The sequence below is a fragment of the Ammospiza nelsoni genome, chromosome 1 (assembly GCF_027579445.1).
Source record: "Ammospiza nelsoni isolate bAmmNel1 chromosome 1, bAmmNel1.pri, whole genome shotgun sequence".
NCBI classification, from domain to species: domain Eukaryota; kingdom Metazoa; phylum Chordata; class Aves; order Passeriformes; family Passerellidae; genus Ammospiza; species Ammospiza nelsoni.
This window is the reverse complement of record NC_080633.1, coordinates 284266-307408: the sequence shown is the minus strand read 5'-3', so window position 1 is coordinate 307408 and position 23143 is coordinate 284266. Positions and strand designations below refer to the sequence as shown.

General features: G+C 57.4%; 1 protein-coding gene across 2 annotated transcripts in view; it reads left to right on the top strand.

Annotated features, from left to right (window-relative positions):
- AGAP3 (ArfGAP with GTPase domain, ankyrin repeat and PH domain 3) overlaps positions 1-23143 on the top strand; it is a 111088-nt gene that overhangs the window by 70163 nt on the left and 17782 nt on the right. For both annotated transcript variants that reach the window (XM_059490949.1, XM_059490878.1), the window contains exons 11-12: positions 2552-2714; positions 21275-21448. In XM_059490949.1, coding sequence (XP_059346932.1) covers positions 2552-2714; positions 21275-21448 — 337 coding nt within the window. The remainder of the gene's footprint in view (positions 1-2551; positions 2715-21274; positions 21449-23143) is intronic.

The following is a 23143-nucleotide window of genomic DNA, read 5'->3' as shown; positions in this document are numbered from 1 at the left end:
AGCCCAGTGCACATCTGGCCAGGTGTGTCCATGCCCCATTGGATGGAGGTCAGGGCCTGGCTCTCTCAGTGCTGATTTTACCAACCAAAGCTTCCTGGTGGAGCTCTTCATCTGCTTTTGGGAGTTCATCACTCAGCCTGTTTCTGCATCTGGATCATGGTACCTCCAGCCCAACTTGAAAGCTTCCTCCCCTGGAGTCAGGTGTAAACTCTGGGTTTTCACTCTGGTGAGCTGGCCCTGGCCCTGAATTGCGTCCCTGAGGGAAGCAAATCTGCCTTGAGCTCAGACTGAACTCATGCCTGGGACCTGTGGGGCAGTGGTGGGTTCCTGCCCCGAGGTGCCACCTCTGCCTCTGCTCCAGAGCATTGATGGTTCCAGGGACTAGCAGGATGCCTGGCATGGGGGCAGGAGTGCTGGGGGCCTGATCCCGGGGTCCAGCAGGGCTTTCCTTGTGGCATCTCTGTTCTGCCTTTCTGTGAGTGTGTTCAGTGAAAGGAGAAGAAGGAGTTGTGTGAAGAGCCCGGTGCAGTTTCCCATCACTTCCCCAAAGCCTTGGAGAGAATTGTGCTGCTGGGAAGGTGCGTGGCTGAGCCCAGGCTCGCCGGCCGCGCTGCACAGAGCCAGGGAAGCAGCTCCCATTTTGCAGCCAGTGGAGCCATTCACACAATCACCTTCTGTTAATTCTATCTGCAACATCAATTAAATTGTTTGTAGAAACTAATTGAATGTGGCTTAATCACACATCTTAATAGCTTTCCACGCTTTGAACTCGTTGTTAATTCCAGTAATAAAATGAAATGAGAGAACTGGCTGGGTAATTAGCGAGGAGGCTTGGGAAGAAATTGCAGTTTTATGGTGGGTAATAAAAGCGAGCGGCAGTGACCGCTCGCTCCGGCAGGCAGCCGGCGACCGCGGCACTTGTGCTGAGTGAGGGAAAATCCTCCAGCCCTCGCAGGCTCCTGCCCAGGGCTGGCACCGGCCGGGCCCCAGCCGGGAGCAGCTCGGGTGCTGTGTGCCCGGGCCGTGCCAGTCTGCCAGGGTGGGGCTGGGAGTGCCAGGGTGTGGGGCCAGGCTGCCCGGGGACGTGGGGCTGTGCTGCTGCCCCGGGTTTGGGGTGCTCTGGGGCAGGATGGGGGTCAGGAGCATGGGGCTGTGCTGCTGCCCCGGGTTTGGGGTGCTCTGGGGCAGGATGGGGGTCAGGAGCGTGGGGCTGTGCTGCCCTGGGTTTGGGGTGCTCTAGGGCAGGAGCGTGGGGCTGTGCTGCCCTGGGTTTGGGGTGCTCTGGGGCAGGATGGGGGTCAGGAGCGTGGGGCTGTGCTGCCCCAGGTTTGGGGTGTTTGGGGTCAGGACTGTGGGGCTGTGCTGCCTGGGGGCGTGGGGCTGTGCTGCCCCAGGTCTGGGGTGCTCTGGGGCAGGGTGCCTGCAGGGGGGCAGTGGGAAGAGAGGAGTTCAGACAGGGTGTGAAGGTGCTGTGGGGGCACTATGATTCTTGCAAATAGCTACCTGAGAGCACAGAGCAGGGCCTGTGCAGCCCCTGTCACCTGCTTTTGGGTGCAGGATGGGAGGATTGTTGCTCTTAAACTGAGCTTGTTCTTGTGTTTATCTTCCTGGATGTGGAAACAAACAGGAACCATCTCTGGGTTAATCTTTTGGGTGACCTCCTTGTGAACTGGAGTAAACCCAAGCAGCCCACAGCAGCCCCAAGCTCTCCCTGGACAGCTGTGGCTCCTCTCCTGATGGCAGCAGAGGACCCAGGGATGTGGTCCCAGCTCCCTGTTCCTCCCAGAGCCTTGAGCTCCAGTGTTGGTCCCTGCTCCCTCAGGATCTGACCCACAGTTCCCCCTGTAACATTGGTTGGGCCTTCCCCTTTGGAGGGCACAAGCCCAAGAAGGAGCTGGCCTCATCACAGAGGGCTGGGGAAGAACCACGGGACCCCAGGGGCAGGGAGGGTGGGAGGCACAGGAAGGGACACAATGCTGGGAAAGGGGAGAGACTGGGAGTCTGCACCCTCATTCTGACTGAAAGCTGAGATCAGAGTGATAGTTACAGTCTGCTCACAGGCTTTTGGCTGTATAATGTATTGTCTGCCAGAAGAAATGGTGGAAGCACCAAGTTTTGAATAACAGGTAGCTCTGCAGGTGAATGAGCAACAGAATCACCTGAGTTCTGTTGTTTTGGGTTTCTCTTACCCCAGCTGTGACCTGAGAGAGAATTTTTAGGTATCCCATTGCTTATGCTGTAATTCTATTCTATTCTATTCTATTCTATTCTATTCTATTCTATTCTATTCTATCAATCATATCATATCCTATCAAATCATATCATATATCATATGCTGTTGCAGTTGAGTGCTGAGATTGAGCGGGGGATGATGAGGAGGCAGTGCTGGCCCCCTGTGTGCCCTGTGGCTCCATCTGGTCTCTGGTCCCCGGCCGTGCTTTCCCACACGGGCTGGTCCTGGCGCCCAGCAGGGCTCGGTGCTGGCTCTGGGGATGGGGAGCTGTTCTGTGGCAGGGCAGGGCTGACGCTCCCCCCTTGTGCCCCTCTGCAGGACTACATGCAGAACGTGCACGGCAAGGAGATCGACCTGCTGCGGACCACGGTGAAGGTGCCGGGCAAGCGGCTGCCCCGCGCCACGGCCGCGCCCGGCGCCAGCCCCAAGGCCAACGGGCTGCCCAAGGACAGGAGCAGCTCCCAGCTGGCAGCAGGCACAGGTAGGAGCTGGTGTGGGGGCGCAGGGCAGCAGCTGTCCCTCCACAGCGCCCCAGCAGCCCTTGGCTGGTAACAGAGCCCCCTCTGGGGTGTCCTGCTTTCGCCACCCTCGGGGAGTCCCTTTGGTGGGTGCTAGCATTGCTGTGCAGGTCCCTGTGAGCTCCCTGGGTAATCCTTTCAGGATTTTACAGGTAAGAGGTAATCCTGTTAGGATTTTGTGCTGGCTGGTGTCCAGGACACAAGAACGTCAAAGGGTTTAACTGGCGGTGTGAACCCCTGAGGAATTTCCTCACCCTGAGGACAGTGTTGAGGCTGGTGGTCTGCTACACGTGGTGGAAGCTGCTGCTCCCTAAACCAAAGGAAATCCCAAGGCTCTTGGTTCCTGACAAGTTGTGTTCTGTTTCTTTCTGGTTCTGGGACCCTCTTTCCTCCTTACCTTTCCCTGGAGAAATGGTGAAAATGTGGTTTGGGATCATCACTCTGTGTGCTCACTGAAGATTGCCCCAGAGTGTGGTGAGGTGAGACTGGAGGCTGGCTGCCCCTCTGGCCTCTCACAGGGTTCTGTCACATTCCGCCTCTCACAGAGTCCCTGCCATGCTCCTGCTCACTGCTGCCGCCATGGGAGGGTCTCACCTGCCAGGGGTTGAACTGGGACCATCCTGCCCACATTTCCCAGAGCCTTTACTGCATCTTTGGGGCTCGTGTCCTTGCCAGGGTGGGCAGCTCCCACCTGCCTTTTTCCCAGCTAGCTGCTGGCACAGTCTGGTGCAGAGGTTATGGAGAAGGCTCTGTTTGGGGTGCTGAGGGCGTGCTGGTGGTGTTGCTGATCACAGAAATCCCTCCAAGTCCAGTACTCAGGGTGAGCTTGGGTGGCACATCCATCTGGTTCACTCCTGCTCTGTGCCCTGGCTCTGCCCCGTGGTCAGGTGCTGCCAGCACAGTGCTTCAGAGTGTCCTGGGGCTGAGGGGAGCTGGGATGCAGCTGGGCTGAGGGGCAGGAGCTGCTGGAGTCCTTGGCATCACCCACACAGGGACATGGACAGGGAATGGAGCACAGTAACATCACTGCTCTCATGGTGCCAAGGAGGACATTGTGAGCCCTCCAAACCCAAACTCTTGTTCTTGGCATGTCAGAAGTCATGTGTGGATAAACTGTCAGTTCTGACCAGGGCTGTGCAGCTCTGCCTGTTCTTGCCTTGGCTCTGCACTGTGCACTGACACTCTCACCACCACCCACGCTCAGCATTGCCCGGCAAGGGACAGCTCCTGATTCTGCACAGGGACACTTCTCTGCCTGCCTGTCAGAGGTGCCTGTCTGAGCTCTGACTTAGCAGAGGTGTCAGAGCTGGGGCAAGGACTCAAACCACAGAGGAGCTCCTGCTGATGTCAAACCAGGTGCTCACTTAGCACCGTGTCCTACTTCCAGCTGTGCTCTCAGTCCTGCTGGGCTCAGGAGCAGCATGGGATAGACCTGGATGGACCCTGCTGGCCATCCCTCTCAGGAGCAGGCTGGGATGTCCCTGGGATGTACCTGTACCTGGATCCCTGCTGCTGGAAAGCCAGTGCCCAGGAGCCCGTGTGGTGTGAGTGTCCCTGCAGTCTGGGCCACGGGGCTGGGGCAGGCTCAGAGCGTGGGGCTGCAGCTAGAGCAGTGACACGGGAGAGGAGATGCAATTCCTGGCAGGGGGGAGTGAATGTTGGAATCCTTTTTCTGGAGAGCAGTTGGACTCAGCACTGCCTGAGCCTTTAGAATGAGACAGTTTTCTGTTCTGAGCTGTGCTTTAGTGTAGCTTGGGGTGCTGTTGGGTGTGTGTGCATGGTGGGACCCTGTGGTACAGTGGTCACTGCCATGCAGGGTCTGTGGCTCTGGGATCCCTGCTGGCTCTGTGCCCTGGCCCTGGAGCAGAGCAGTGCTCTGGGCTGCCCAGAGCAGGTGTGTCCATGCAGGGCTCACACCAGCACAGCCCCTTTACACCCAGGTGTGTCCATGCAGGGCTCAGCCCCTTTACACCCAGGCGTGTCCATGCAGGGCTCAGCCCCTTTACACCCACGTGTGTCCATGCAGAGCTCACTCCAGCACAGCCCCTTTACACCCAGGTGTGTCCATGCAGAGCTCACTCCAGCACAGCCCCTTTACACCCACGTGTGTCCATGCAGGGCTCACACCAGCACAGCCCCTTTACACCCAGGCGTGTCCATGCAGGGCTCAGCCCCTTTACACCCAGGTGTGTCCATGCAGGGCTCAGCCCCTTTACACCCACGTGTGTCCATGCAGAGCTCACTCCAGCACAGCCCCTTTACACCCACGTGTGTCCATGCAGGGCTCACTCCAGCACAGCCCCTTTACACCCAGGTGTGTCCATGCAGGGCTCAGCCCCTTTACACCCAGGTGTGTCCATGCAGGGCTCACACCAGCACAGCCCCTTTACACCCAGGTGTGTCCATGCAGGGCTCAGCCCCTTTACACCCAGGTGTGTCCGTGCAGAGCTACACCAGGATAGCAGCTTTACACCCAGGTGTGTCCTGCCTGGCTCAGGCTGTGCCTGCAGTGTCAGAGGTGCTTTTGTCTTGTACACAATCAGTAAAAGCTTTTCTGACAATTTTTTAATCTCTCTCTGATGCCTCCAGCCCAGTAGCAGTGCATGCAGTCACCAGGGGCACTGATGGGACACAGACTCTCTGAGGTGATGTGCTCTTATCCCTGTGCAATGCCCAGGGCTGGATTTAGGGTTGATAGAGAATCTGCCTGGCTTCAAATTAGCAGTGACCTCGCAGTTTTGCCACCTTTGGGACTGTGGATAAGACTGTTACTGGATCCACTGGGCATCTCTCATCTGACACATATTTTGGGAACTGGAGAAGAAGCACTTCAAGGTTTGCAGTTATTTGTCAGTCACAGGTTCATCTGAGGAGGACACAGACTTTGGAGACAGGAGGGATTTGCTGTCCTGCCCCAGGAGTCTCTGGGCAAAGCCAGGTGGCCAGTGGTTAGAGTCCAGAGCAGTGTCTGTGGTTCCTCTGTCACCTGAACTCTGCAAAGGTGAGTGACTGGGCTGGCTGATGTCCACTGCACTGGCCTTACCTGGCGTGAGGAAAGACCAAGGACATCGAGGGGAGGAGAAGAAAAAAATTTGAAGTCTCACCTTGCCCTGTATGTGGGTGAAATACATGAGTGCAGTGCTCTGGTGAGGATTCAGAATAACTCCAAAGCAGGTACAGACAGCTTCCAGCTAAATACAGCAGGAATGAGGAAGGGACTTGTGTTTGTGAGACCAGTGCAGGCTCTGTGCCCCAGTGTTTAAACCATGCAAAAACGTGACTTTGCTGTAGTTAGCTTGGTTTTATTTTGGGTTGGATGAGTTCTCGTTGTCCAGAGGAAGCCGTGGAGATGCTCCAAGGGCTGGAGCCCTCTCCTCCAGAGATGGGCTGAGAGCTGGAGGTGTTAACCAGGGGAGACCTTAGAGCCCTTCAGTGCCTGAAGCTGGAGAGGGAGCTTGGACAAGGGCCTGGAGTCACGGCACAAGGGCGAATGATGTTATACTGAAGGAGGGGAGGTTGAGATTGGATATTAGGAAGTTCTTCCATGTGAGGGTGGTGAGGTCCTGGCGCTGGTTGGCCAGAGAAACTGTGGCTGCCCCATTGCTGGAAGCGTCCAGGGCCGGTTTGGGCAGGTCTTGGAGCAGCCTGGTCCCATAGAAGGTGTCCTTGGCAATGGCAGCACTGCAGTGGTTGGGCTGGAGAGGGCAGGAAGGGGATGAGCAGATCTCCTCCAGGGCTCACAGGTGCTGTGGCCTGAGGGCAGGTATTCACTAGAGGTGTGGCACTGCACACCTTTGTGTCTCCTTCCAATCCCTGCTGCTCCTCTTCCTGCTGGAATGTCTCTGCTCTTGCCCTCTCCCTCACGGCCCCCAGGTGCATCCGTGCTCTGGTTCCTCACGTTCCCCCAGCCTTGTCTGTGCTGCATCATGTTTCTGGCTCCAGGAACCAGGGCAGCTCGTAATGGAAAGGGGCTTCAGTGAGGGGGAGAGATGGCGCCACAAGAGACAGCATCAGTCAGCAGGAGAGCCTCAGCCCAGCTGAGCCCTGGGCTCTTGCTGCACAGGGGTTTGTAGCGACCTGCCCCAGGGTTGGCAAAGGGGAGCTGGGCAGGGAGCTGCTGGACCCGTGCTCTGTGACACCTGTGACAGTTTGTGGGTGCCACAGAGCACAGCCATGCTCAGAGCACACGAGCACAGCCATGCACGAACACAGCCATGCACGAGCACAGCCATGCACAGAGCACAGCCATGCACAGAGCACACGAGCACAGCCATGCACGAACACAGCCATGCACAGAGCACACGAGCACAGCCATGCACGAGCACAGCCATGCACGAGCACAGCCATGCACAGAGCACAGCCATGCACAGAGCACACGAGCACAGCCATGCACGAACACAGCCATGCACAGAGCACACGAGCACAGCCATGCACGAGCACAGCCATGCACGAGCACAGCCATGCACAGAGCACACGAGCACAGCCATGCTCAGAGCACAGCCATGCACGAGCACAGCCATGCACGAGCACAGCCATGCACAGGGCACACGACCACAGCCATGCTCAGAGCACACGAGCACAGCCATGCACGAGCACAGCCATGCACGAGCACAGCCATGCTCAGAGCACACGAGCACAGCCATGCACAGAGCACACGAGCACAGCCATGCACAGAGCACACGAGCATGGCCATGCACGAACACAGCCATGCACAGAGCACACGAGCACAGCCATGCACGAGCACAGCCATGCTCAGAGCACACGAGCACAGCCATGCACGAGCACAGCCATGCACGAGCACAGCCATGCACAGAGCACAGCCATGCTCAGAGCACACGAGCATGGCCATGCACGAACACAGCCATGCACAGAGTACAGCCATGCACGAGCACAGCCATGCACGAGCACAGCCATGCACGAGCACAGCCATGCACGAGCACAGCCATGCACGAGCACAGCCATGCTCAGAGCACACGAGCACAGCCATGCACAGAGCACACGAGCACAGCCATGCACAGAGCACACGAGCACGGCCATGCACGAACACAGCCATGCACAGAGCACACGAGCACAGCCATGCACGAGCACAGCCATGCTCAGAGCACAGCCATGCACGAACACAGCCATGCATGGGCACAGCCATACTCAGAGCACAGCCATGCATGGGCACAGCCATGCACGAGCACAGCCATGCATGGGCACAGCAGCTGGCTCTGCAGCTCGGGGATGGCAGAGACTCTGAGAGCTGAGCACCAGGAAGCCTGTGTGGAGGGGGAAGTGAAGTGCAGGAAGAGGCTGCAGCAGTGCAGAGGTGGTTGTGTTGCAGGCAGCAATTGAAGATGTTTCCAGCAGCACACAGAGATGAGACTGAAGGAAACAAACGTGGGGGAACCAGAGCGCTAGGGTGAAGGGAGCAGGCTGAAGGGGAAAGTTCTGCTCCACTCTGGGGGGCTCACAGGGGATTCTCCAGCTTGCTGAGGTCGGTGAGTGTCCCGTGGGATGTGGTGCCAGAGGGCAGACAGCAGCCTTGTCCTCAGAGCAGGACGGGTCAGTCAGACTCAGCACGGAGCTGGGAGCTCGAGCTCTAGAGGGTTTTGGGTGGGCACTGCTGCTGGTCAGCTCCCTTCAGCCCGAGGAACAGTCTGCATGGTCTGGCAGGTGTGCTGGGGCCAGTGCCAGTGCGAGTCCTCTTCCTCCTCCTGCTTTGCAGCATCTCTGCTGCATCTCCTCCAGGAGAGCTTTCCCAGAGCGTGCGCTGGTGGGAGGCGCTGCCTGGGATGCAGGGCTGGGCTGGTGCTCCTGTTTGCTCTGAGGTGACGCGGGTGCAGCTGCCCCTGGGCCGGGCTCCGTGTGCTGGCACCCGCCCCTGGCTCCACGGGGAGCTGTGGGTGCACAGAGCGTGGCACCGTGCCCGTCCCTGGGCCTCTGTGCCGGCAAGCGGCGGGAGGGAGCCCGTGCTGCCTCAGGGCCTGCAAACATCGGCATGGCAGGGCACGGTGTGGGTCCCCAGCAGCTCGGGGTCCTCCCTGGGTCCCTGCTGGGCCTGGCAGCTCCGTGGTGGCCCCTGGGGCGGGTGGCCGTGCGCGTTGGCACGCGGTGCCGGTGCCAGGGAGCGCCGCGCTGGCACAGCCCCCCCGCCAGCCCCGTGCCCCCCGATGCTCTTCCTCTGCAGAGTGAGGGATTGGCTCCCCCAGGCCGGGGTTGCTGAGCCTGCTGTGATCATGTCACGTCGGGCTCCGTCGATGTTAACATCTCATTATCTTTGTTACTGTAATTACATTATCCGCTGCTTTATGCAGAATTATTCTCCGAGGACTAATTGATGGATCCATGTTTAATTCATTAATCATTAGCATCAAATTCGACAATTACAGTGCACACTGATTGTGGAATTTCAAATGTAATGAGGGAAGAATTAACAAAGAAAAGGGAAAACCTGTTTCCCTGGCACACCGCTGCTCGCCGTGGGGGACAATGACATTGAGGGAAGAAGAGCAGTGAGAGCAGGGTGGTGCAGGTCATGGCAGACAGGAGGCTGCTGGATCATCTCCTGCCTTTCTCCTGGTTGTGGCTGCACAACAGATTCTTCAGGTCAGAGCAGGGTCATTAATCTCCTACAAAAGAATGGAAATGGACACTCGGGAGGGAAGGCTCAGCTCTGACTTCTGAAACAAAGTTGGTTTTGCTTCCCCTCCCACCAGCAGCTGGGGTCACCCTGCCCTGGCGTGTGTCAGGAGCATCCCAAGTTACGCCTGTGCTCCACACTTGGCAGGGAAGGCTGGATGGGCTCTGGTGTCCCTGGGACTGGCCCGTGGTTCCACAGCCGCTCTGCTCCCTGCACATGAGTGGCTCCACAGCTGCCGCCTGTGTTCTGTGCTCTGTGTGTTCTGTGTTCAGTGTTCTGTGTGTTCTGTGCTCTGTGTGTTCTGTGTTCAGTGTTCTGTGTTCTGTGTGTTCTGTGCTCTGTGTGTTCTGTGTGTTTTCTATGTTCTCTGTTCTGTGCTCTGTGTGTTCTGTGTTCAGTGTTCTGTGTGTTCTGTGCTCTGTGTGTTCTGTGTTCAGTGTTCAGTGTTCTGTGTGTTCTGTGCTCTGTTCTGTGTTCAGTGTTCTGTGTTCTGTGTGTTCTGTGCTCTGTGTGTTCTGTGTTCAGTGTTCAGTGTTCTGTGTGTTCTGTGCTCTGTGTGTTCTGTGTGTTTTCTATGTTCTCTGTTCTGTGCTCTGTGTGTTCTGTGTTCAGTGTTCTGTGTGTTCTGTGTGTTCTGTGTTCAGTGTTCTGTGTGTTCTGTGTGTTCTCTGTTCTGTGTTCTGTGTGTTCTGTGTGCTCTGTGCTCTATGTGCTCTGTGTTTGTGCTCTGTGTTGTGTTCAGTGTTCTGTGTGTTCTGTGCTGTGTGTGTTCTGTGTTCTGTGTTTGGTGTTCTGTATTCTGTGTTCTCTGTTCTGTGTTCTGTGCGTTCTGTGTGTTCTGTGTGTTCTGTGTGTTTTGTGTTCTGTAATCTTTGTTCTGTGTGTTCTGTGCTCTGTGTTTTCTGTTCTGTGTGTTCTGTGTTGTGTTCGGTGTTTCGTGTTCTGTGCTCTGTGTGTTCTGTGTTGTGTTGTGTGTTCTGTGTTGTGTGTGTTCTGTGTGTTCTGTGTTCTGTGTTGTGTGTTCTGTGCTGTGTGTTCTGTGTTCAGTGTTCTGTGCTCTGTGTGTTCTGTGTTCTGTGTTCTCTGTTCTGTGTGTTCTGTGTTCGGTGTTTGGTGTTCCGTGCTCTGTGTTCTGCTCAGAGGTGGGTCCCATGCTCTGTTCTCTTTGTTGTGAGCACAGAGGATGTGGGAGCTGGGCAGCAGAGGGAAAGCCAGAGCAGGGCCCCCAGTGCCCCCCGGCCTGAGGGACTGCTGGGGTGGGGGCAGTGCCCGTGCACAGCTGGTTCTGTGCCAGCTGTGGGGACACCCCTCCCTCCCTCCCTCCAGCTGTGCTCACTGGCTTTCTGCAGAGCCTGCCTGTGAGAGCCCAGTGTTGGTCACTGTGCTCAGCCAAGGGCCCGGGCAGGGCTGCGGGCTGAGGATCTTTGAGGTCACTCCTGACCCAAGCCTGACTGGGGTTCTGCAACTCAGACATGGGGATGCTGAGCTGAAAGGAAGAGGGTGAGGGTCTGTCTGTTCCTTAGTGTGGGACTTCTGCCCTTCCCAATAATATGTTAAAGGGTTGTTTGTAGTCTGAAGACGAAGCTGAGATGAGAGATTTAGGAAAATTTATCTGTAATTAATATTTTGCATCATGAATCATGTATAAAATACTGCAAATTCATATGTATATTATAAATATTATACATTCACCATTGCAGTCATACAGTAACCTCTTACGAATGTTTATCTGCATGTCTGAAGGTGGAGGATGAATCCAAATGTGAGGCTTGAGCTGCTGGTTTAAAGTTTTGCATTGAGTGGAAGTTGGAAATGGTCAGGACTCGGTGGGAAGAGGAGGAGCGTGGCTGCAGCCAGGTGGGATGGCACGAGGCAGGACAGCACCAGCAATGCTTGGTGCCTGGTTCTGGTGCTGCACAGAGGGCTGCAGGGCCAGGTTCAGGTCCTGCTGCCTCAGAAGGGCTCCTGCTCTCGGAGCAGGCAGCTCCAGAGCTGTGCAGGCAGGGACAGGCTCATGGAGGGCATGGGAGCACAAGGGAGCTGCTGGTGCTTCCCCCTGCACAGCCAGCTCTACCTGCCCTCCCCAGTGGGAAAGCAGAGACTGATTTTCTCCCACCCAACAGTGTAATCACTAACCCTAATTAGAGATAATTACTGGGAGTTGATATTCCTTACCAGATCACTAAGGAGCCATGCAGTGAGGGCTGAGCAGGGAAAAGGCCTTGGAGAAGGGAAGGAGCAGAGGAGCAGGGAGGGAGAAGCACAAGGCAGCAGAGTGCCATGGTGATCAGAGCCCTGCCCAGGGCTGGCCAAGGTGTCCAGGGCAGCCAGGTGGGCATGGGGCAGATAGCCAGGCCTGGGGCTGCAGCTGTATCTCCCAGCATCCTGAATCCTGGAACATCTGGCTCGGGTTCCTTGCATGGGGCACCTGGAAAAGCTACAAGGATGTAATTAGTGGCCACCTGTGAAAATGTCAGTGTAAGCCTGGTGCTGCCAGGAGGGCTGGGCTGGAGGGGTGGCCGGTGCACTGGGAGCCTTCTCCAGCAAACCAGGCTTTCCCATCCATGCAGCCCAGGCTTGTGCTGCAGGAGGGAGAGGGGCCAGGGAGGGACTGGTCACAGGCCACAGAGTCCTGCTCTGCTGCTGGACAGGGAGCTGTCCCAGAGCTCTGGGAGAGCTCAGCACCAGCAGGCATCTCCAAACAGAGCGGGGCCTGCTCCATCCTCTGGAACTCATGCACCCCAGGAGCTTGTGCTGCTGCACCCCAAGCAGCCTCTGTGGCCAAAGCAGGCAGGGGTGGATAAAGCCCTGTGTGAGTGAATGGCTCTAGAAACAGGAGTTGTGCAGGAAATGCAGCAATTCCAGCCTCCCCAGTGGCCCTTTTCCCGTTGCACTTGGGGCAGAGGAACAGGGGCTGTTCTTGGTCGGTCACTGCAGGGCTGCTCCAGCTCCACTCTCCTCTGCAGGCCCAGAAGTTCTGGCTCTGCTCCTTCCCTCCTGCAGCTCTGCCTCAGAGCAGGTTCCTGCTGGGACAGGGATCCGTGTCAGTGCTGCCTGTCCCTCTCCCGCCACCACCACCACAGGGATCTCAGGGATCTGCTCTGGGCTGTGTGTTAGACAGTGTTCCTTGCACATTTCCTGCAGCTTGTCGTTCCAGGTTTGTAAGGACACCTCTCTTCACAGCCACAGAGCAGCAGAGTGATCTGGAACACAGACCCTGCTTCCTCCACCTGCTTCTGCTGCTCATTCCCAGCACCTTGATTCTCTTAGATAATTCTTTGTAACGTGTTGGAGAGTAAATGATATTAATGTAGTAGAGTCCCTGAGGGACCTTATGAAGTTGCACTAAAGCTTCCCTGGACTTTGTGAAAGCTGGTTCCAAACAGCAGCTCCCAGGGACAACACCACTGTTATCCTCACTGCAGCCAGTCACCAAACTAAATTCAGTAGTGCCTTATGGAAAGGTGACTTGGCTGCATTGTGCTGCTGTTCAGGCAAGTAAAATTCACATCACAAATAGAGCATTAAACACATGCACAGACACATGCACACAAAAATGTGTCTGAGCCAATTTCACCAAGCTGGAAGCAATTACGTGCCAGATCTTTTGGGAGAAGGAATTTAAACAGGGAAGTAAAAAGTGAAGCGTAATTAGGAGTTTTTAGAGAATATTTTACTGGATACCAGAAAGTTAAAAGGAAGGTTGAACTGCTTGAAAATATGTCAGTCTTGGTGGAGAGGAGATATGAGCTGTTTGTTCTCTGTCCCAATAGTGAGAAGGGGAAGGAGCAGAGAGAAGGAGCTGGCTGCTGGTGCTGCAGTGGTTTGTGCAGCTGTCTCTGTGTGTGTGTCTGAAAAGTGATAGCATTACCAGCAACCTGATAAAGGAGTGTGTAGGTGCTGAGCAGGAGCTGGAAGCTGCAGCAGAGGAGGCTGTGGCACTGGTGTGGCCTGGCACAGCCAGCTGGAGCTGTGGTGGAGGCTCCTGTGCCAGCGCTCCTGGTCCAGCAGTGATGAATTGTGAGCAGCCCTCAAAGTGACCCTCCTGCCTTCATGGGAAGTGCTCCAGCTCCTTGCATCCCAGATTCCCTGGCTGCAGCCACACCAGGGCTGTGCCACCATCGGCTCTGGGCTCTCGGGGCAGCCTCGCACTGCCCACATCACACTCTGTGCCCACCACATCTAGGGAGGAGGTTAAACAGCATTGCACAAATGGTGGTGATGGGGGATTTGATGAAGTGAGAGCAGCAGCACAGCACAACTGCTGGGGACAGCCCCCGTCTCTTCCTCTGTGGGGACAGGGGTGTCCCAGCTGATGGGGACACTAACACTGCCTGCCCCATTCTGGGGACATCTGCACAAGCCTGTCACTTCACTTCTGTTCCTTCTCCCAGAGGAAAACCTCTCTTTCATCACTCTCACAGCTGCTTTGCTTGGTAAACACTCAGCTCCTGTGTCTCAGCTCCTGCTCCAGGTGCTGAGCACAGGGCAGCTCCCGTGTCCTCCTGGCACTCTCTGTCTTGGTCTCCTTCACCGCCATTCCATGCCAAAGACTCATCTCTGCCCAGTGCTGGGTCACCCTGTGATCCAGTGTTCAGGCTGAGCCACAAGAACAGTCACTGCTCGTGTATCCCACCAAGTCTCTGATCCTCAGCTGTTCATGTTCCATGGGGTTTCCATATAACACACAGATTAAAGTGATGGATCCAGTCCCAGGAGCTCATTCCCCAGCCCACCTTCCACCTGGGCTGGCACAGGAGCCTGCACTGCCGTGGCTGCACGGGGGGATGCAGAACAGGACAGACAGTGAAAGGGCTTTCTTCAAGTGTATTAGGAACTAATGAATCCTAACCCCAGCGTTCTTTCATTACTGTGTGGGAATAATAGAATGGTTAATAAGGAAAAAAGCAAAGTGTTCAGTGAGCGCTTGTATTGTTGTTTGGGAAGAGGCAAGATGATGTATCTCAGCACAGAATGATGAATTCTTCATATTCCAGCTGTAATTAGGCAGCAAATTAAACAGCAGGTAGGAGATGTGGACATGTTGGAAGCAGCAAGGCTGAAGGCTGAATTATTTAATTCAGGAGTTGTAGAAGATGTGGTCAAGGTGAGGATGGTAACAGTGAGTTTTGGGGTGGAGAGGACTTCCACAGAGCTCAGGTTAATGGATTTACGTGTCCACAGGATGAGACTAAAAATGATGGACAGGAAAGGCCATAAAAACCAGGAACTGCTCTCAGAATCACCTTGTAGGAAGGTTCAATGAGCTCAGTATATTTAACTTGCCGGAGAAAAGGTTAAGAGGTAATTTCAACACCACCTGTAAATACCTGTATTGGAACAGAAATTTGGTGAGAGAGCTCTTTATCAGATAAAATGTACCAGGATGCAGTAACAGTGGCAGAAGGAACACAACTCAGGCCAGAAATGAGGCCCAGATTTCAGCAGTGAAGGCAATTAACCACTGGAACCCTTACCCAGCAGCACTGTGATCTCTCTGGCGCGGGCAGCATTCGAGTCAGGCTCAGATTTTGTGGCAGATCCGTCACTGCTGAGGCAGAAGTGGCAGAGGGGCAGACCTGTGCTGTGGCTGTGGGGGCTCCTCTGGCTGCTCCCTGCTCCAGGTGTGCCCCTGCTGTTCCAGGAGCTGCCTCTCCCTGCAGAGCTCCCCTGCCCTGCCCGTGGAGCTGCTCCTCGGTGCTGGGGTGCCTCCGTGTGGGGCTTGGGGCAGGGCCCAGGCCGGACACAGGCACAGGAGCTGAGCAGTGCCCGGGCTGGCACTCAGTGCTCTCTGTACTGCATGTGGGGGCAGCGTCACTGCGGTGCCCAATGCCAGGCTCCCCAGTTGTTGGGCCCTCTAGGGCTGCACGGGGTTCGGTCACCCTCTAAACCAGAGGTGCATTGGTGTGTTGGCTGGAGAGGCATTGGCTCATCCTGTGTGTGGAGCTCTGCCTGGGGAGTTGGGGTGCCCTGGCCAGCCCTGCCCGTGCTGCTGGCACTGCCAGCCCGGGCTCTCAGCTGTCCCTCACACACTGGCACCGTGCAGAGTTTCCTGTCCTGGTGGTTTGTACCCACACCAGTCAGCTCTGCTGGGGCTGGGGTGTCACTCACTCACTTGGCACGTGCAGATGTCCAGAGCCGTGCTGTGCAAGGGCAGCCCTGAGAGAGGAGGGAGATTCCCTGTGCCAGAGCATCTGTGAGGCCCAGTGCGGGCAATGGCTCCTGCTGTGTGCAAGCTGGCACATCCTGATGGCCCTGCCACGGAGCGGGGCTGGGAATCCTCAGTCCCAGCTGGGAGCAGGGATTCCACACAGACCTTCAGTGTTGGCAGAGCTGGGAGGAACACCTGTCTGCCTGTCTGTCACCAAAGAACGCCTGTCCGTCTGTCACCCAAAGAACACCTGTCTGTCACCAAAGAACGCCTGTCCGTCTGTCACCCAAAGAACACCTGTCTGTCTGTCACCCAAAGAACACCTGTCCGTCTGTCACCCAAAGAATACCTGTCTGTGTGTCACCCAAAGAACCCCTGTCCGTCTGTCACCCAAAGAACCCCTGTCCGTCTGTCACCCAAAGAACACCTGTCTGCCTGTCTGTCACCAAAGAACACCTGTCTGTCTGTCTGTCACCAAAGAACCCCTGTCCGTCACCCAAAGAACACCTGTCTGTCTGTCATCCAAAGAACACCTGTCTGTGTGTCACCCAAAGAACACCTGTCTGTCACCAAAGAACACCTGTCCATCTGTCACCCAAAGAATACCTGTCTGTCTGTCTGTCACCAAAGAACACCTGTCTGTCTGTCTGTCACCAAAGAACACCTGTCTGTATGTCACCCAAAGAACACCTGTCTGTCCGTCCGTCTGTCTGTCCGTCTGTCACCCCAGAACGTGCCCCCCACGCCTGGGAGCTCTGTGGGTGCTCAGCATGGGGACCAGCTCCCAGGGAGAGCCCAGGGGTGATGTCTTTCAAATGGCACCTCTGCCTCCTGGGGCTCCTGGGTGCTGGGAGCCAGCCCGGGTGTTTGGGCTCGTGTTCAGGAGGGAGGACACGGCACTGTCCAGGTGACAGCACGCAGTGCTTTGTTTAGAAAGCAGCCTGACGGCGCTCCTGGCTCTGGGCAGGCTCTGGGAGCAGCAGCCACAGGGGCTCTCAGGACGGTCACCTTGCAGCTGCTGGCTCCTTGGCATGGGGTGAGCTGTGTCTCCCCAGCAGCAGGGTTCACAGGCAGGCAGCTCTGCCTTGGCTCTCACCTCCCTTCAAGGACCTGCTGGTTTTGGGAGAGGAGGTGTCCCATGAGCTGGAGCTTGTTCAGCCCTGCTCAGGGTCCTGAGCTGCTGCAGCTTTTGGGGAGGCTCTGAGCCCTGTTCAGCTGCAGGCTCCAGCCAGGCTCTGGGGAGCCAGTGTGCTGAGGTGACTCACAATAATCCTGGTTTTTATTGGGAATAGATGATGACAGGTTGGCAACAAGTGGCTGAGGGGCAGAGTGACTGATGACTCCTTGGGACACCATTTGGCAGGCAGTTAATGGCATTAATCTGCACTGTGCTGTTGGCCTCTGCAATGCCACAGAACACAGGGTCTGCTCCATGCCAGGGTGGCCTCACCCATCCTGGAGCTCTTCCATGGCCACCCTGAGCCACACAGTGACAGTTCCCTGCCCCATGTGCAGCAGCAGCAGGGTCCCTCTGCCTGTGAGGGAGCAGCCTGGCACTCCAGGGGACACACCTGCCCTGTGCTTGGCCCTGAACCCAGGGGGAGCCCAGAAGGGCTCTCCAGCTGGTGCCTCTTGAAAGTTCAGCATAGCCCCTTCCCTGTGCCAAAATTGGTTTCCTCCACACTGTAAGGGCCTGGTAGCAGCACTCAGCCTAATGTCACCAGGAAATATCACCAGACCCTGTGTTTTATTTGCCAAATTGCTCTTGAAAATATTAAAGAGATCCTAAAAAGATCCTCAAGTGACTCTGCAAATTGTATCCTTCCTGACTGGTGGTGCTCTTTTGGCTGACTCCCCTTTATCCTGTTCCCTGGGCAGCCTCACCCTAATGAGGAATTCCCAGTTTGCTCTGATCAGGCCACAGGGCTGGGCTCAGGCCACAGGGCTGTGCTCAGGCCACAGGGCTGGGCTGGCACATTGGGGTGCAGGGTCCTGGCTGGTGTTTCCCCAAAGCCTTTGGGCTGCCACACGTCATGCCATTCTGGTTTTGTGTCGCTTTCCATCCAGTGCCACGTTGTCAGCTGGGCTGTACTGAAAAGGCACCATGTGAGAGCACAGGGAGCCATGTGAGTCTCTTTTGGGGTCCCGAGGAGACTGACGGGGAGAGGGGCTTGGGGAGCTGTCAGCAGTTTGGGGTTCAGTCCTGCAGCGCTGGCCCAGAGGCAGGAGGGGTTTGCATGTCCCCTGTCCCTCACCCCATGCACAGGGAGCACACCCACAGCTGCCAGGCTGTCACCTCAAAGGGATGCAATCCTGAGAGCTCTGGCCTTGCTGGAGCCCCCAGCAGCTCCTGGGAGAGGCAGGAGCTGCACAGCACAGGGTCTGTGAGCGAGCATGGCTGGGCTGAGAGGGAGCTCCCCAAGCTGGGTGACTCCAGGCAGCTTGGAGGGGCTGCAGGGGCTGGTGGAAGCTGCTCCTTTCAAAATGGAACCCTGGCATTCGTGGCAGCCTGTGCTGCTCCTCAGAAGTGTGAGGGAAGGGCATGTCCTGCTGGGCTGGGGCTCCTGGCCTGGCTTGGGGAGGGAGCAGGGGTCACATCTGCACTGCCCAGACTCCTGCAGGACTTTCCCCTCTGCAGGGGAAGCTTCTTCCAGGCCCTCTGGTTCTGCTCTCCCTTCTTCACCTTTGTTGTGGTGTGCTGTAATGTCCCATTTTACACTTCCAGGTCACTTCCCCACGTGTGCCTATACCTCTCTCCCTTCCCCCTTGCCCCCATGCTGAGTGAGTCCTGTCAGTCAGGTTTATCATTCCAGCAAGGCGTCGTGTGGTTGGTCAAGTTCAAAGGATGCCCCCCAGGCCCAGGGGTCATTGGCCTGACTGGGTGTCATCCCCCCCTGAGACCCTGCCCCTCTCACCTGGTTGGTGGCTCACCTGTACCCCCCCTCCCCCTGTCCCTGAGCTTAAAAGGTGAATCAGACCATGCGGTCAGGGTTCTGTTGGAGCAGTTGCTCACGTTCAGACCTCTGTAACCATGGAATAAACCTCTGGACATTAAACCCTCCAGCAGAATCCATCTCCTTTTCTCTTCACCATCACCTGAAGCCATTCCTCCTGAGCTAAATGGAGTTCCTGGCAAGCCTGGACTTGTTCAGTGCCCAGCTGCAATCTCCAGCCAGCCAAGGTATCTCTGGGGTGATACACCGCAGTTGCTGCCTTTGGCCCAGCAGCGAGGGTCAGACTGGCCCAGGCACAATCCAACTGGTAATATTGGGATTCATATTCCAATAACCTTCCTCTGCTCCGTGGCTGTGGCCATAACCAGGGCTGGGGGCACTTGGGGCTTGGTGCTGGCAGACACTGTCTGAGCTCTGAGCATCCCATCCCGTTATCCCGTCCCGTTATCCCATCCCGTTATCCCATCCCGTCCCATCCCCATTCCCAGGCCCGAGCTGATCCCATCCCAGGAGAGCAGCGTTGTCCCTGCCTCAGCAGCAGCAGGCTCCCTCCCACGAGGAGGCAGAGAGGAGATGGATGCAGCAGTCAGGAGCGGAGCGCCAGCTAATTACCCTTCCGAGTGTGTCTTGTAAATTAAGGGCTAATTAGAGGCAAAGTCAGTGTCATGGTTTTACACGTGTTTCTGTGGCGCTGAACAAGGGGAGGGAGGGAGGGGGAACATGCAGCAGCCGGGCTGGAGGCAGGCAGTGTGGAGGGGCTCTGCGAGGAGGGCCCTGCAGGCTGGAGGAGCACAGGGTGCAGGGTCCTGGCAGGCTGGAGGAGCACAGGGTGCAGGCCACAGGGCTGGCACGTTGGGGTGCAGGGTCCTGGCAGCTTGGGGAGCACAGGGTGCAGGCCACTGCAGGGTCCTGGCAGCTCAGGTGCAGGGAGCCGTGTCCCAGCACGACCTCCATCAGCACTGCTGGCAGGTGGGGGCTGCAGGGGGGCTCACAGGGGAGCCATGCAGGGCTGTGCATTTTGGTGCAGGATGAGCACAGGGAAGAGGAGGGTGGGAGGTACATGCCGTGCTGTGATGAAGGAGTGGTGGTGATGATGATGGTGATGGTGGTGGTGACGGTGGGTGGCAGCCATGCCTGGTGCAGGGCTGGTGGCCACGTCACCCCTCCTTTCAGCACTTACCTTTCCAGGGGTGTTTGGACTCTTGAGCTGTCCTGTCAGACACTTGGCAGCCCTGGCAATGCTACATATCTAAATAGCAACACTTGGGTTTTCATGGAAACTGTAAGGACAGAAAATACATTTATGTATGAGCTCTGGGGCTTCACGTGGGGTTCTGTGGAGCTCTGCTCTTGGTAGAGGGTGGCACAGCACAGGGATAGGTTGCCCAGGGAGGTTATGGCATCTCCCTCCTTAGAGATGCTCCACACTCATCAGAAACAGTCCAGGGCCACTGGCTCTGGGGGGCTCTACTTGACCCAGGCTGTACAGGATGATGCCAGGGCTCCCTTCCACCTCAGCCATGCTGGGATCCATGGGAGCCAAGTGCATGTGGTTTCCCACAGGAAGGCAGGTGAGCTGTCCTGGCTGTGGCAGCTCCCACTGAGGACCTGCTCCCACAGGTGTTCCTCTGCTTCCCTGGAAGGCTCCCACTTGCAGCAGCCCCATCAGACCAGTGGTTCCTCACAGCCCAGCCTCATCCTGGCTGCAGGAGCTGTGGGTGTGCAGCACCTGGAGCTGTTCATGCCCTGCCCTGGGCCATGGCCAGGTGGGCTGCACTGAGAGTCCCAGCTCAGTGTCGGTGCCTCGGGGCAGGGAGGGAGGAGCAGGAGCTTTGTAGCAGGGACAGGGCCCCTTCTCTCAGCCCTGAGCTCCCAGAGCGCTGGCTGCGCAGTGGCTGGAGCAGAATGGCCTGAGGGGAGCTGGGAGGGGGCTGGTGCTGGGCAGGTGCAGAGGGATCCCTCGGGCAAGTGTCCTCTGGGGCACATTGCCTGCAGACTGAACGGGAGGGAGGCTGTGTGCTCACTGTCAGAACCATTTGTTGGCTATTCTGGGCATTTTGGGTATTCCTGTAATCCAGGAACACTTGACCCATTTTGCCTCACTGAGTGATCTTGTCCTCTGTGACAATCTCTAGTCCCAAAATCACTCCTTTCTATGGGCTTCAGGTTTCTGGGCTCAGATGCAGCAGTTTTGAGCTTGTGGGAAAAGGAGCTTCCACCTGTCACCCCCACCTTACAGACATCTGCTGGTTTCTTTTGCACCCTCCATATGATTTCACACTCTCTCCCAGTGTCCTCAGCATAGCTGGATTTCCTGCCAGGGACACACAGGAAAGTGAAGCTGAGAGGAGAAAGTGGCTGTGCTGGTTGTGGGCTGGGTTTGGGTTTGCCAGGGGCCAGAGGCTCTAGTGAAAATCATGACTGTGAGTTCCAGCTGTGGGGAAGCTGTGTGCCAGAATCCCAGCTGTGCATCCCAGGGTGCTGCACTGCAGCCCACTGAGCTGGGCTCCCTCTGGGAGGTGCGATGTGCTGGGCTCTTCCATCAGCACCTTTGGGGTGATGCACAAGCACCCCTTGGGAGAGGAGAGCCAGGGAGAGCCTGTCCTTGTGTGGAGCCACCCAAGGAATGTGACATCAGGTACGGGACAGCTTTGCCTTCTCTCCTCCAGTGCCTCCAGGGAGCAGGCTGTCCATGCTCCCGGGCAGCAGGCTGTCCCAAGCAGCAGTCAGTCAGTCTGTCCGTGCTCCTGGCAGCAGTCAGTCAGTCAGTCCGTGCTCGTGTCTCTCCTGCAGGTGCTCCCCACTCGACCAGCAGCACGTCCCTGCACTCGGAGCGCTCCATCAGCGGCATCAACCTGGTGGGTTTCAGCTCCAAGCCGGACGGGATGCACCAGCGCTCCTACTCTGTCTCCAGTGCCGACCAGTGGAACGAGGCCGTGGCCGTCCCCGGCAGCTGCCCCAACCCCTGTGAGTAGCTGCCCCAGCCCCTTCTGGCCTTGTCCCCTCAGCCACAGCCGTGGGGCTGGGCTGAGCTCTGCCCTGCGGCTGTGAGCCCACAGTGTGCTCCTGGGTGTCAGACACAGCCTCGGGCCTCGCTGGGCTGTCCCCTCGGTGCGGGTCAGCTGGCAGTGTCCCACCGGCGAGGAAGCTGTCCTGCAAGGCATGCAGAAGCTCCAGCCAGGGGCCCCTGCTCTGCAGCAGGATGGCTCGGAGCCCTGTGCTCTGACCTTGCTCTGAGCTCCGTGCTGGGGCGCTGGGGTACGTGCCGCTGCTTTCCCCCATCGCTGCACCTTGCTGGCACCCCCCCTGTCCCACATTTCGGGGCAGTTGAAGGAATAGGAGTGATTCCTGTCTCTGGAGCACACACCGAGCACGGCCCACCCCCTCCCCCCACGCTCACTCGCTCTCAGTGATGTTTCAGGACAGTTGAGTGAATTAAAATAATTCATACATTTCCCAACGTAGCCACTTTGCCGAATTGGAAAATAAATGCTTTTGTGCTGCATTCATCACTCCTTCGTTCCTGGCTCTGCCGCCGCACTAAAAAAGCAGTTAAATGCACATCAAGAGTGGAGGAGCCATTTCCATGCCTGCTCGCCCCTTGTAGTTCTCATTAGCGCGGCAGCCGCCCCCCCGCCCGCTCCCAGGGGCTTTCGCAGTTTAAAGGAGCCTCTTTATGATCATTACCGGAGTCCGACTGTGCGGGCGCCATTTGCAGCTGAGGAGGCTCCTCATTTGTAACTGTGAAAAACTATCAATTTCAGCGCGCCTGATGCAGCGGCTCCATCATTGGCCCCATCAGCTCCCTGCTGGAAGCGAATTAATCAGACTGTTACTGCTGATGGGGCAGCGCGGGCGCGGGGAGCGGAAGGGCGCAGCGCTGAGCGGGATGTGCCGCAGCCCGGCCTCGGACAGGGCCGGCCGGAGGCAGCGCTGCGAGGGCCGCGCACGGCTGGGGCTTGTCCCGGGCTGGGAACGGTCCCTGGGCCGCGCACGGCTGGGGCTTGTCCCGGGCTGGGAACGGTCCCTGGGCCGCGCACGGCTGGGGCTTGTCCCGGGCTGGGAACGGTCCCTGGGCTGGGCACGGCTGGGGCTTGTCCCGGGCTGGGAACGGTCCCTGGGCTGCGCACGGCTGGGGCTTGTCCCGGGCCGGGCAGGGTCCCCAGGCTGGGCAGGGTCCCCCCAGGCGGCGCCTGGCCCGGCCCGCGGGAGCTCCGTGCCCGGCGTGCTCGGCAGCAGCAGCAGCTCCGGTGCGCTCATGCAGCGCCGCACGGGGCACTGCCTTGGCACAGCTTTGTGCCGTGAGCCCTCTGGAGAGCAGCTCCTTGCCCCAGTTCCCTCCTGCACCCGGAGCTGCCTGGCACGTCTCAGCCTTCCTCCCTTTGCAGACCTGGGGGCTGGTGTGGCCGTGCTGCGTGTTGTTCTGCCCTGCCCTGTCCTTCCCTGGATGGCGCAGGACAGCAAGCCAGCCCATGCCCCCATCCCTCTGTCCCCCATCTCACTGCCACCTGTCCTTCTGCCCCCATCCCTCTGTCCCCTGTCCTTCTGTTCCTGTCCATGGAGGAGCTGTCTGTGCTGACAGCGCCTGGATCTATCTGCGTCTTCTGTGCACAGTAACTGAAGACTGAGATGAGAGCTGATCTGCATGGTCTGTTGTAGCAG